At 46.4% G+C, this 14,149-nt stretch overlaps 1 protein-coding gene across 1 annotated transcript in view; it reads right to left on the bottom strand.

Annotated features, from left to right (window-relative positions):
• MYRIP (myosin VIIA and Rab interacting protein) overlaps nt 1–14,149 on the bottom strand; it is a 217,994-nt gene that overhangs the window by 29,801 nt on the left and 174,044 nt on the right. Inside the window, exon 11 of the mRNA XM_069560700.1 lies at nt 10,719–10,958. Within this exon, the coding sequence (XP_069416801.1) occupies nt 10,719–10,958 (240 nt within the window). The remainder of the gene's footprint in view (nt 1–10,718; nt 10,959–14,149) is intronic.

Raw genomic sequence — 14,149 nt, 5'->3', positions numbered from 1 at the left:
CTAGCTATTTTTCTCTTTGCCTGTAGGGCATGCAGGATCCTAGTTCCCTGGCCAGGGATCAAACCCACAGCCCCTACATTGGAAGTGTAGAGTCTTAACCACTGAACCACCAGAGGGAAGTCCCTGAATCCAGTAATTCTGATGTCAAGACTTCTGTGCAGGTTTTTGGGGGTAGGGGAACAGTCTTCGTAGTTGGCTTTAGTAAAAACAAGAACAGGGTACACAGGCGGGGCTCTCCAGTTTTCCTTTCAGCCCTGTGACAAATGGATGTTCTTTAAGGGGCGAGCAGGGGACTGTGGACATCTCAAGTAACAGAAAAAAGCTTTAACAGAACCTTCTAAAGACATGTTGGCTCCCATGAAGGAATTACAGGCAGAGGAGAAAAGTCTTCAGTGTTCAGGTTGCGTAAAATGCATACAGGACCTCACCTTCTCTCCTGGGGTATCTTGCTCCTGAGAAAGCCCTTTGAGGGGAAGCGAGAATGAAGGAAGGATGCCAGCTCAGCGTTAATGTACGCCCCCACTGTGCCGGGTCTGACCCCAGATTGTTCAAGGTTTCATGTAACCCTCACAACAACCTTACATGGAGGCTGTTTTCATCCCATCTCGAGAGAGGAAGAAACCGTGGCTCAGGGAAGAAGACGCATGGCTGGGACTGGAGCCCAGAGACTCTGGTCTCTGAAGCCCACGCTCCTTCCCACCAGCCACACCACCTCCTCCACCAGCATAATTCCCGGGACGTAACAAACTGCAGAAAGTGACGGAAGAACAGACTCTAACTGAATAATCAAATCCATGAACAACAGAGAGACGGGCCTGCAGCCTCCACCAAGTGACACCAATTAGAATGAGCTTGTCGATTTGTATGTGCTGTGTGCTAAGTTGCTTCAGTTGTGTCCAACTCTTTGTGACCCTATTGTAGCCCACCAGGCTCCTCTATCCATGGGATTCTCCAGGCAAGAATACTGGAGTGGGTTGTCATGCCTTCCTCCAGAGGATCTTCCTGACCCAGGGATCGAACCTGAGGTTCTTTACCACTAGCACCATCAGGAAAAAAGTGAAAGTGATAGTCGCTCAGTGGTGTCTGACTCTTTGCGACCCCATGGACTATACAGTCCATGGAGTTTCTCCAGGCCAGAATACTGGAGTGGGTAGCCTTTCCCTTCTCCAGGGATCTTCCCAATCCAGGGATCAGACCCAGGTTTCCCACACTGCAGGCAGATTCTTTACCAGCTGAGCCACAGGGAAGCCCATATTGATTTGTACACCAATGAGCAAGCCACACACCCAAACCTGAGATCTCCCGAGGGACCAGCTCCTGCTCTGAGCCTTGCTGAGCCTACCTGAGGTGGAGCCTCCAGGGCAACCAGAGTGAACGAGAATGTGGTGTCTGAGGAAACCTGCTCCAAATGTGATCCAGACTTCGCAGCCTGCTCATTACTGTTCTGTCCCACGTCACAGGTGCTGCCTTGGCTCTCTGAAATGCTCCTATCAAACCACCAGAGCAAGCAAGGAAATTTGTCCAAATGCCCTGATTTCATGTATTTTTTTCTTCCTCAAAGGTAAGAAAAGAAACTCCATATGTCATCCTAAATAGATGACAGAAATCTGTTAGAAAAATTCAGTGCAAATATGTTTCAGTTCTCATGAAACATAAGGCGCTCTGGCGATGCCTCTACCACCCGTCAAAATATATTCTCCATGAACAGACTCACGTCCCCAGAGAGTGACTTGATGAAAGAAGGTGACACAGAATTGTGGAAAGAAATTGGAGCACGGACCTAATAAATTAGCATGTGTAATCAACTTCGACATGAAATGTAACAGAGATTAGAGAATGGACCTCTAGGGGTGTTTGGGTTCTGAAATCATCTAGATTTTGATGGTCAAAGTTATATGTGAAAAAAGTAAGATTATTTTTGATGGTGATGATTGAAATGAATTTTTGAAAGTCTGTTATTTGCACATTTAGTTCAGTTATGGAGCTAAACGCACTGGTCTGTATGTCTCTCCGAGGTCATTTTCTCTCCCTTCCTGGGTGGAGTGCCTGTAGTCTGATGTAGGCACCTGAGCATGGCTGCTCCAGGACCTGGTGACGATGAGAGGGGAAGGGAACGCTGGGGCCACTGCCTTTGACCAAACCTGCCCGGGGCAAGTCTTCAGCAGCAGGACTCCCTCCCTGACCGTGGTACCCCTGGTCGTGGATCTCTTTCACTTTTTGCCCTCTGGCTGTTCTTCAGAAAATCAGTTCCTGATACTCACTGGAAACACTTCCCCATGGCTATCGGTAAACAGGGTTCCGCCCGGGCGCGTGCTTGGCTCTGAAGTAGCGTGGTGATACAGGAAACCACCTTCCACGTTCACTTGGAAAGGAGGTGGCACCTGGCAACCAAGGGGATCTTCATAAATGATAGGATCCTCCTGCTGAAATCTTTCCAGGTTCTTCCTGTCTCACGCAGAACAGAAGCCGATATCCTCTGCACGGCCCACGTGGCTGGCTTGCTCTGGCCCCTACCTTCTCCTCATCTCTTTCCTTGGCTACGTTGCCCCAGCTACTCTTCATCTTTAGGCGGTTCCTTGAACTTGTCAAGGTCATTTCCACCTTAAGGCCTTGCATGTATTTGCCTGGAAAGCCTTTCCTTTAGATCTTTGCCTGACGTTTTTCTTCTTGTCCTTTGGGTTTCAGTGGAAAGCACAGTCGGTCAGAAAAGTCAGGACCATCGAGGACACATCCTCCTCCCAGCTCTATTCACGACTATCCTGCTGAATCTTCTCTTGGGCACCGGTAACTGTGCACACCATCCACTGTGTGTGTTTACATACTTCTCAGCTGTCACCCCTCAACAGCAGGGAAATTCCACCAGAGCAGGGACCTTTCCTCGCCAGTCCCTACTGTATTATTCTAGCTCTTAGAATAGTTCAACAATTATTTGTTGAACAAATGGTAAATGAATAGGGATTCAAACTCTAGAACTTGTGCTACCACTTCTCACGGGAAGTTGGCATCTTTTCCGTTGGTGTCTCCTGTACACAATGCTGGGCCTGCCAACCAGGGATGGCCATTCATTCCTTCGTTTGGGTGAACACTAAGGACCTTCCTCTCCTGCCACATCACATCCTCCCAAAGAACAAGTGCACATATGTCTCAACACATTTATTAAAAATTGATCTCTGCCTGACCAGGGGTAAGAGGTGGGTGGGTGGTAAGTAGGAGATAAATCATGAGTTAAATTAAGAATATTCTAGACCATACTTCTGAACTAGTTCATTGCATCCTCTACTAATATCTCATAAGTTTAATTACTCTACCTTTAAAACAAAATGTACTATCGTAATAGGTCCTCTTTATTTTTCTAAAAATTTCTAAATTATTCTTTATTTTATCAGATGATTTTATGAATCCTTTTGAAAAGTTAAAAAACTTCTGGTTCAGATTTTTATTTGAATTACACTAAATGTCTATCCTCATTTTGGAAGAATTCTTCTTTGCATGGTCTTTCCTACCAGCAAACTGTAGGTTTCTTAGAGATCTGCAGTTTTCTTGTGAAGTTTTAACTTCACATTTTTTTTTTCCTATTATGGGTGGATTGTTGTTTAGTTGCTAAGTCATGTCCAATTCTTTTGTGACCCCATAGGCTGTAGCCACCCACCCCCCCCCGGCTCCTCTGTCCAGGAGAATTTCCAAGCAAGAATGCTGGAGTGGGTTGCCATTTCCTTCTCCAGGGGATCTTCCTAACCCAGGGATTAAACCTATGTCTCCTGCATTGGCAGGCGGATTCTTTACCATTGAGCCACCAGGGAATTTCTGTTTTATCTCCCCACCCCTCCAATCTAGTTTGAGATTCATATCTGTAAATCTTAGTTATGAAATGGGGAGTTCTCATGGAAACCCCAGAATCCCTTGAGCTGTACTGTATATTGTGCTGAATGATCTGGATTCATGAATAGACCTGCTCCTACTAGACCTTTTCTTTGAATAAGATGAATTTTTGTTTTGCATTCATTTGCATCAAATTTGCTATATTCTATTTTTTTAAATTGAAGTTGATTTACAATGTTGTGTGAGTTTCAGGTATACAGCACAGTGCTTCAGTTAAACATATCTATCTATCCTTTCTTGGGTTCTTTTTCATTATAGGTTATTACAAGATATTGAATATAGTTCCTTGTGCTATATCGTAGGTCTGAATTGTTTGTCTATTTTATATTTAGAGCACAGAGTTGCTGTTTTCTTTTACAGGTTCTTTGTAACTCCGGTAAATGATTTTGATCTCTGATTTTACCCTGGGGATCCTTTATATTTCTCCACACAGTTTTCTCCCATTCTATGCAACAGCTATTTCAAACCCTCTCCACAATCCTGACAATCCAATTTCACCATCACCTCACTTTCAGAAGGCAAACTTGCCTTCCTAAGCCAAACCTGAGTTCTAAAGAGTAAATTTAATACATTTAGAAGTGAGAAAATGCAGAAACAAAGGAAAACAGTCAAGCAAGACAAAATAATAATTTAGCCATTAAACAAAGTCAAAGACCTTTAGTTCCTCTCAAGGGCTATAGATAATTTTCTGAGCCATGTCCTTTGAGCTGTTTTGCAGACACTGAAACCCCCATCAGGTGGACCATGTTTTCTGCGTGCTGACCACCATCATAAAGGCCCCAGACAGGATGGAGTCAGAGGGTTGATGATGTTGATTCCCGATTACCTCACCAACAACCAATCAGAAGAACGTATATGAGCCGATCATGCACCCTGCAACCCTCTCCCTCACCTTGTCTTTAAAAACCTTTCCCTGAAAGCCAGCAGGAGTTCCCGCCTTTTGAGCATTAGCCATCCCCACTCTTGCTTAGAGCTCTGCAATAAACACTTTCTTTCACAACCCGGTGTCAGTGGGTTGGCTTTACTATGTATGTTGCTTCAATAAGTGGGGCAAGGGGTTTGGGGAGGCTTAGAACATAAAACAAATTTTGTTCATCTTCCTAAACATCAAATTTACCCACTTACTTATATCTGGACCATTCTGACTTCGCTGTTCCAATGCTGACACCCCGCCTGAGTTCTGGACCTCATCCCCTCCATTTTTCCAAAACTCCCTATTGTTGGACACTTAGGTTGCTCCAGAGTTTTCCTGATATAAAAGTATAACACTCAATGAACTGCATTGTGATATACCCTTGGCTGCTTGTCTAGTTATTCCTTAGGATAAATGATCGAAAGTCTATTTGCTGGATCAAAGGGTAAGCACACTTTGATTGCTTTGAGTTACCAAGTCAGCCGTGCTAATATGCGCTACTTTCTGTGCATTAGACTGCCAGGTCCTCTGAACCCTTACCAACATAACTTATCGTCCTTTTTAATCACTAATTTGTTAGGCAAGTGGCATTTCACTATTTCAATTTGCATTTTTATTGCTTGTCTGAACAAATGCTAAACTTTGCCCTGTTCGTGGCTGCCTTCCCATTGCCTCAGTGTGCTCTGCTGAACGGGAAACATGAATGCATGTACAGAACATATGCCAAGTTCTGGGCTGCGTGTTGCATTGAATACAGTTGAGATATAATGAAAATTGAATATTTTTTCATATGCTTATTGGTCATTTACCTTAATCTTTTTTGTTTTTGGTCAATTGTCTGCTTATGTAGACTGCCCTTTTATCTACTAGCATTATGAGACTATTAATTCTCAAGGGCTTAGCTCATCTTTTGCCTAGAAAGGAAGATGTTCTGCTGAAGTCCTCATGATCCAGGAGAGAACCCAGAACTCTCTTCCCAACCTCAAAGTCCCCTACCCCAAACACGGAGGACAAGAGTGTGGGGATGAAGGAGGCCAGTGACAACCCAGTGAGATGAAACTTCATCTGTTCAAGCACTGTGGATAAAAGCTGTAGCTCTAAGTGGTAAAGCTTCTATTTTTCCCTACAGCCAGTTGTTTAATAGAATCTTAGAAAAGAGGTGTTGATTCCTCAACAGGCATAAGGCCTACTGAGATCAGTGCAGCTTGTAAGATGCAAGTTAGGATTGAACCTTACATTCAAATTAGCACCAACTAAAGACGGAGACATGCTTCTCAAATCATGCTACCTCGAGTGAGAGACACTGAACCCTCATGTGGATGGTGAGCCGTTTTACAAGGATGAGACATGTGTGGACAGTTCTTGACTTTATGTCAACACTGTGATAGCAACAAGTGTTTCACAACACGTTAAGCTGCAGAGACCTTCAGCTCTGGGCTTTCTTAGACAACAGTCAATCTGTCTGCTTGACCACTGACCACGACTGTGTTTCTATGTGACTTGATATAATCAAGGAGGAGTGGCTGTGAGAAGATGTACAGATTTATCTCTTATTTGCAGAGAAAGGCACTTATTACTTTTTGCTCAGTACTTTGATGAGAACTATTTCATGAACCTGTGGATAGGGGAGATACCTGCTGGTCTGTGACTCCCTTGTGAAAATAAAACACAATGATTCAGTTACCTGTGATAATTAATAAACAAAGACATTTAAATAATGCCTTTAAGACATTGCATGTATGGATTTGACTATAATGCAAGAAGTTACTAATCTGGGTCTTCAACACTCATTTTCCAAAAGTTTGACACACAGGACATCTTCTATCATATAAATAGTGTCATAAATGATGCTCATTTCAGGAAACAAAAATGTATTTAATTCATGACATGTCTAGAGCCATGACTCTTTGGAGCCAGAAGGGACCTTGGGGGTCTCTGCTCTAAGCCTGGGAGATAAGGGGTTTGTGGGAGATCCAGCCCCAGCAGGTAGCCTCCAAACTCCGGCCAGGAGTTCCTGGTCCTTCTTTGCATCCTGCCCTCAGGAACGTAGCACCTACATATCTAGAGGCAGATGGTTCTAGGAAGCACTTTAGCCAGCCCTTTCTCCCATAACCACGGTTACCTGCCTAGTGGTGGAGGAGAGCAAATGCTCATTCCTGGGCTTGAAGGATCCCAAGGTATGGAAGGTTGACCACTGAGGTTCAATGGAACCAAGATGGCTTCAGTTAAAAATATAACCCCCTAGGAGTCCAGATGTCTGGACTAGCCCCAAGCTTTATAAGCTGGTTCTTCAGGTAGTTAAAACTCAGATGGCAGTGATCATCCTTAACTCATCCTCAGGCGTGGAACACCCAGCCAAACTGAATCATTTGTAGGGACCAGTTCTGTCTACAGCCAAGGGCTGACTCCCGTCCAGAAAAAGCCTATTTCTAAAATGGTTCCTCTGCTGCTGGACAAGACTGTGAAGCCCTAATTGCTACATGGGTTGTCATACTAAGGACACTGACCTGCCGCTGACGTCCCTGTGTTGATGGGAATATGCACATTATTCTGCTATGGACCCCATATTGCAGAATCCGCAGTAGAGGCAGGAGGGACGTGAAGTCTGGATGAGGCTCTGTCTGTGTGAGGGATGCTCTGGGTCAGGCAGAGGCTGCTAGCCATCAGCTAGGCTTTTAGATTTCCCCACCGCTCAGTCACACACACTGCAGGGAGTGTTTGTGACCTGGGGGCTCCATGTTCTCTCTGGTTTGGTTACTGTCTCAGTCTGGTTTCCCCAGAAGCAGATCCCAAGACATGGCTTTGATTGCTTGGAGTTTATTTGAGAAGGGGACCCAGGAGCAAGTGGAGGAGTGGAGAAGAGAGGGAGAGAAGGGAAGACAGCCCGCTTGAGCTGGTCCTCACTGCAGGTGCCCAGAGCAAGATCTACTGGGGAAGTCAGGCATTAGTGGGCAGCATACATCCCAGGGTCATTGCCCCAGTGGAGGCGAAGGAGCTGGAGGATCTATACTCTGTCAGTCACTGGATAGGGCTCTTTTCGGGGAGGGGAGCATGGCCTTGACTGTGCTTCTAGACCAGTGTCTAGAGTCTAGACGCTCCCAGCCTGCCTTCTGCACAGGAAGGGGCGCTCCTGCTGTGTCAGGGACCCCCACGCAGGTGGACCGTGGGCCAGTGCGCAGCAGCACGGGAAAGAGATGAGGCGAGCACTAACAGCTTCTGGAACAGTTTCTCTATCCCAGATCCACTCCCCAACCAAGCTGTGTGTGCGTCTGCATATGTGCACTGCGCAGACCAGCTGTGGTCGTATTACAAGGGAAGCCATATTTACTCTGATCCTGAAGGTGGGAGCCTGGGAGGTTCTGATGCAGTATTTCCCCATCCCATTCTTCAGAGCAAGACAAAGCACCGCATGTGGTTAGAGACCTCTGGCTTGACACAGCACGCACGGATGGGAAACAGGCACTAAGCTCTTCCTTCAGTGCTAGCACAGGGGTGTCATTTCACAGCAGTGAAGTTTCTTTTCCTTGAGGTTGTTAAAGGGGCTCTGAGGTTATTCCTGTTTGCTGGGCTCTGGCTTTGTCTTGCTCCTATGCTGTAAAATTCAGTTGTCTCAACTCTATAAGGGGGCATGGTTATACCCATTGTACAAATGAGGCCAACATGCGTTTGACAGGGTCCTAGGGATAGATATAAAAACACATGGGCTTGTTGACATGCTGGGAGCAAGTTCAAGGGCCACAGGGCAGCTCCAGCCGCTGAGTGGAGAAAGGACTGGAGGGGCCACAGAGGGCAGCTAGGAGGCAGGTGTAGTGAGTAGACAAGAAAAGGCCTAGACGTAGAACCAAAGTCCAGGGTTTGAAAGCTGCATGGTTGCGTTTCACATGCTGTCTAACCCTGAAGCCTCTCTCTACACCCTTCTGATTCTAAACAACCTTCCATAGATGAACCTCTATTTCTGTTTTCCTTTAATTCTTGATGGAGAAAGATATATTAATTTTCTCTTTTGGTTTGCTATCTGTGTTTTTATATACACTGATTCGTGGTTGGTGGTGGGAAAGACTTTAACTTTGGGAAACTGAACCATTTGGGAGTTTGGATAAAAGCGACACCCCTAATTTCCTACTCAGCGAGGGCACAGGGCAAGGTGGAGGCAGGAAGGGTCAAAGTGCCCAGGACTTTCCTCTGTTTCCTATTCACATTCCGCCCAGAAGAGCCCAATACAGATGTGTGGCTGTGCCTCCAGAAGGTGAGGCTCGCAATTGAATGGGGGCTGAATGTTCCGTACTCATCCCAGCCCAGCACCCCACTGGTACAGCGTGAGTTGGGACCACGAGGCAGCAAAGTCAGTAGGATGTGGAGTCATCGTAAGAAATAACACACTATGCTTCAGTTGCCATCTGACTCTCAGCCCTAGCAGACAAAATGTGACTGTAATGGGGCATCGGTTCAAGCAACAGAGAGGATCAAAGCTCATAACCGTAGAGGAGGCAAGGGATTGGAGCCCACATCCCAGGGAAGGGCTGCTTGTGAAGGCCAGAATCTGCTCTCCACCCACAGAGAGGCCAGGGGAAAGACGGATACGCCATCCCCAGGCACAGGAACTGGCTGGTTTATGAGGGAGGATTCAGTGGTTATGGAGGATGGGCTGGGCATGAGTGAAAGGCAGAGTGTGAGGTGTTGGAAGGTTCAGGGGCTCAGCCACGAAGGACGGTGCAGACTGCTCTGTGGTGGTCCCTCCTGGGCTGGCCAGCCCCCTGCTTAGCACCCCAGCTTGGCTGCTGAGCAGATGAAGGGGGCTCATGGACTATATATATGGGTTACCGGCAGTCATTAGCTTAGAGAGCCTACTCTCAGAACAGGGTAAAAATGGATCCTAAGTACAAAGAATTCGAGATATTACCAGACAAGATCTAATCTGAGTTTCAGAAGCAGCAGCTTATGAAGGAAGGAGCCTGTGACTTGAGGCTCCAAGACTCACTAGCTGTGGGCCTCGAGTGAGGACCTTCACTAGTCTCAATTTCTCCCTCTGCAGCACCGGGCTGTGTCTGCCGCAAAGGTTTTACATTAAATGAACTAACACACGCAAAGCACCAGACACATAGGAGACGCTGAACAAATGCTGGCTTCTCCCCTGCCACTGGAGGCAGCAGGGGTCAAGTCTAGGGTGGGCGACGGGAGGAGCTGTGGGGGGAACCCAGGCATGTCATGGAGGATGGTGGGAGAGAGGCTGGGATCCCCTTCTGCCAGAGGTACGGTCTATTTTCTGTGGTTTTCACACCATGTCCCTTGGAACTCGGTGGCCTACTTGGGCTTGGAAGGAAGAGAGGACTGTGGGACTGAAGATCAAAGTGACTGGGGTTTTGGGGACCCCTCGGAGCAGCAGTGTTTGTATCTGATTAGAACCCTGGGGTTCCATATAAGGTTTGTTTGGGAAAGGTTCTAAGTAAGTCAAGCCCAGATCTGAAAACTGCAGAGATAGTGACCTAGAACGCAACTTTCAGTGCAAAGACTTTATACTATGACATGAAGCTTTAGCACTGGTAAAAGAGGGCTGGCTAGATGCCCTCATTCCACAGGAAACATTCCTTGGGGGGAGGGTGGTGTGAAATAACACGGCTCTTACCAGTAAGAGAGACTGTGGGTGCTACATTACAGACTCGAAAGACAGCAAGGGCTGTCTTGATGAAAGATGGGATATGAGAGGTCTTGGGAGATATCCAAGGACACGCAGGGCTGTTTTCCTGATTGAATAACTCTGCATTAATCAAGTCAAGTTTTCCTGGGCTCTCCCAAGTGCACAGGGATGGGCATTTTAGAGAGTGCTCTTTGGGTTCTCAGCAAATCTCAGCACAAATACAGAGCCTCACCCCAGCGGCAAGAGACCAGGCAGAGACTGGGCCATGTGCTGTGACTGCGCAGCCCTTACCTTCTTCAGCTCTTCCTGGACACTCTGGCTGTTGTCTTCAGAGGACAGACTTTCCTTCTGGTTCTCAGACTCAGTCTTGGGCTCGGATTCCTGATCCTCCCCAGAAGAAGTCTCCTTCTCACTCATTTTCCTTGCTAGCTCATACAGCCTGTTCCTCCGTTTCTCTTCTGTGGTGTCTGTGTCGGCCCGGGGATGCCGAGCCTCACTGCTGATGTCAGTCTCTGGTAAATCACCCGGCACCTGAAGGAAAGCCAGAATCACGAGCTGAAGACCCTTTTTCTATAGCCATATTGTTCCCGATAATCTCCGGGTAAAGGTCAGTCCTTTACATCAGGCCTCCCTGATGGCTCAGCGGATAAAGAATCTGCCTGCAAGGCGGGAGACATAGGAAACGTGGGTTCAGTCCCTGAGTTGGGAAGATCCCCAGGAGAAAGAAATGACAACCCACTCCAGTATTCTTGCCTGGGAAATCCCATGAACAGAGGAGCCTTGTGGGCTCCAGTCCATGGGGTTGCAAGAGTCAGACATGATTTAGCGACTAAACCACCAAAGGTCAATGAAAATGAAGGTAAACTAAACCAGGAAAATGAAGCTCTTGCTTGATCTGCTTTCCCTATGGATGAGCTCTTACTTTTTATTCTTACTTTCTCAAACATATGCATCTTAACACTTTGTTAAAACTTTAGGCAGAACCAATGCAATACTGTAAAGCAATTATCCTTCAATTAAAAAAAAAAAAAAAACTCTAGGCAGGTGAGCATCTGTAGTCAGAAAAGTGAATTCAGTGTTTTTCATTTGCAGAATACTTATCCAGTGGCTACTAGGGGCAACACTGTGCTGGTACTGAGGATGCAAGTCTGAGCAAACCTCCACCAGCTCCCAGTGGAAGAGACACTAAAACCCTGCTAAGTGCAGAGGAGCTGGGAGTTAGGGAAAGCTGGCTCGTGGAAGTGGCGTTTGAGTTGAGATTCAAAGTGCAGCAGTTACCCAGCTAAAAGGGAGAGAGGAAAGAACCGTATTCAGGACAGATCACAAAGATTTTGAGATGGTGTGAAGTTCTTGTGCACACGTAAGGAATACTATGCCACCTTCCCTTGATAGTCACACAATTACATCTCTGGCTCCTACCATCTCCTAGAGCTCCCTCCGTGAGCAGAGCCCTGACCGGGCCTGGGAAACTCCAGGAAGACATGGAAATCGTTAAGTCTCACTCTATTCTTCACCTCATGTTGGACAGACGTGTATGGAATTTTAACAAGATAACCCCCAGCGTACCATCCGGGTCCACTGCACACAATATTAGCTTTTGAATTTCCTCTTTGAGTTGTTTTACCTGTTTAAAAGGCTTGGTGTTTCATGACTTTTATTCTTTATTGAAGAACTCCCCAAGAACAAAGAGAAAATGTACTAATTCTGTAAACAAAACTCCTTCCATCTTGCAATTATTATCTGGGTTCATTGGACCCTTTTATCAATCTAAGACACATGATGAGATTTTCATGATCTCATTTTACTTATCTTTGGAAATATTTTGCTGTTTTATCATCCCGGGAATTATCTTTCATCATTACTCATCAATTTTGCTTAAAAAGAGACTAGAATAACAAAAGAGAAAAATGGTATTACTTAGAAGGATGATTCAACATGGAAATAAATCATCACCATTTTGAGTCTGCTTTTAGCTCACTGTATACAGTTGGGAATTCAAAATTTTTCATAATGGCAAAGGAAAAAAACTGAGAGAACAACATTTCACAATTATTAGATGACTCATAAGATGAAGTTGGAGAGCAGCTCCACAGGCTCTAACGATGATGGAAGAAATTGGTTGTCTAAGTGAAATCTCAGACTAAGAGTCTTCAGATGACAGTGTCCTAAGTGAATTTTCTCAAACCCAAGAATCAATAAGTAAATAAAGAATCGATGAGTAAACAAAGAATCAATGCGTAAACAATGTATCTATCAGGATAAGAGAAAAGATGGTATTTTCATTCAGTTCATCATTTGACAGGAATGGCTTCATCACACAACATTTCGCAACAAGAATCTAGACCATCCTGTTCTGCTAAAAAGGTGTGGCAGATTCTTTATGAAATTCATGTATCAAATTTGCTTGATTCAGTTTATAATTGGACAAATGCTTAAGGGAGCTGTTTATATAAAGGCAATTAAAAGGAGACAGTTGAAGTGAAGTGAAGTCACTCAGTCGTGTCCGACTCTTAGCGACCTCATGGACTGTAGCCTACCAGGCTCCTCCCTCCATGGGATTCTCCAGGCAAGAGTACTGGTGTAGGTTGCCATTTCCTTCTCCAGGGGATCTTCCCGACCCAGGGATCAAACCCTGGTCTCCTGCATTCCAGGCAGACACTTTAACCTCTGAGCTGCCAGGGAAGTCCAGACAGATGATAGAAGTGGAAAAAAAAAAATCACCGGACTGATAAACAGTGTCCCTTGGATGATGATTTTTTTTTTTCTGGCCCTGAGTAAGAATCAATGGTGAGGACTTCATGAGAGGTGGCTGATGCCCCCAGAATGCTTGAGAAGGAGGAATCCTATGGTCTTAGGACTTGGGGGGAGCTCCACGGGAAGAATGGTCTCTGAGCAGGTTCTTGAGAGATGAGGAGCATTTTAATATGTTGACATGGGATAGGCATTGTTGGTGAGGAAGCAGCAGGACGGTTAAGACCCAAGGTGCATGAAGCTGCTCGGCACAGTTAGAGGAATAAGGCTCAGAGGTGGAGAGCATGGGGAGCTTTGGGGTATGGAGAAAACAGGCCTGGGTCAGACTGCAGAGGAGTAAGCGTCTGCCAGGTAGAGCTAGTGGTAAAGAACCCACCTGCCAGTGCAGGAGATGTAAGAGATGAGGGTTTGATCCCCGGGTTGGGAAGATCCCCTGGAGGAGGGCATGGCAACCCACTCCAGTATTCTTGCCTGGAGAATCCCATGGACATAGGAGCCTGGCAGGCTACACTCCATGGGCTCACAGAGTCGGACACAAATGAAGCGACCTAGCACAGCACAGCAGGCGTCTAAGGAGTGAGCTTTACCTGTCAAGTATCTCCGGGCTCTTGGGTCTCCCCAGGCTGCTGGGTGGCACCAAGGGTACTCAGAAGCTGGCTCATGGAAGATCTTGGGTGTTCCTGGAAGGTGAGCACCCAGGAGCTCCCTAGAGTAGAAATGAGGTAGCTGACCAGGAGCTGCATGACAGGGTTGGAAGTGGGTGAAAGTGAGAGCCGAGGTGGGGCCTGAGGGAGAGATCCAGGGTTCTAACTGAGCACACAAGGGGCGGAGCCTTAGACACTGGCGGGATGCCCGGGCTGGGGGGGCAGTGCAGGGGATGACTTGATGAACAGGGGCCCCATCACTGAGAGATCTGCAATGACCAGGAACACTGCTCGGCTCTCAGAGGACACCAGAAGGCCCCTCACAAC

The sequence above is a fragment of the Ovis canadensis genome, chromosome 19 (assembly GCF_042477335.2).
Source record: "Ovis canadensis isolate MfBH-ARS-UI-01 breed Bighorn chromosome 19, ARS-UI_OviCan_v2, whole genome shotgun sequence".
Taxonomy (NCBI): Eukaryota; Metazoa; Chordata; class Mammalia; order Artiodactyla; family Bovidae; genus Ovis; species Ovis canadensis.
Note: the sequence above shows the minus strand (reverse complement) of the source record. Positions and strands in the feature narration are given on the sequence as shown.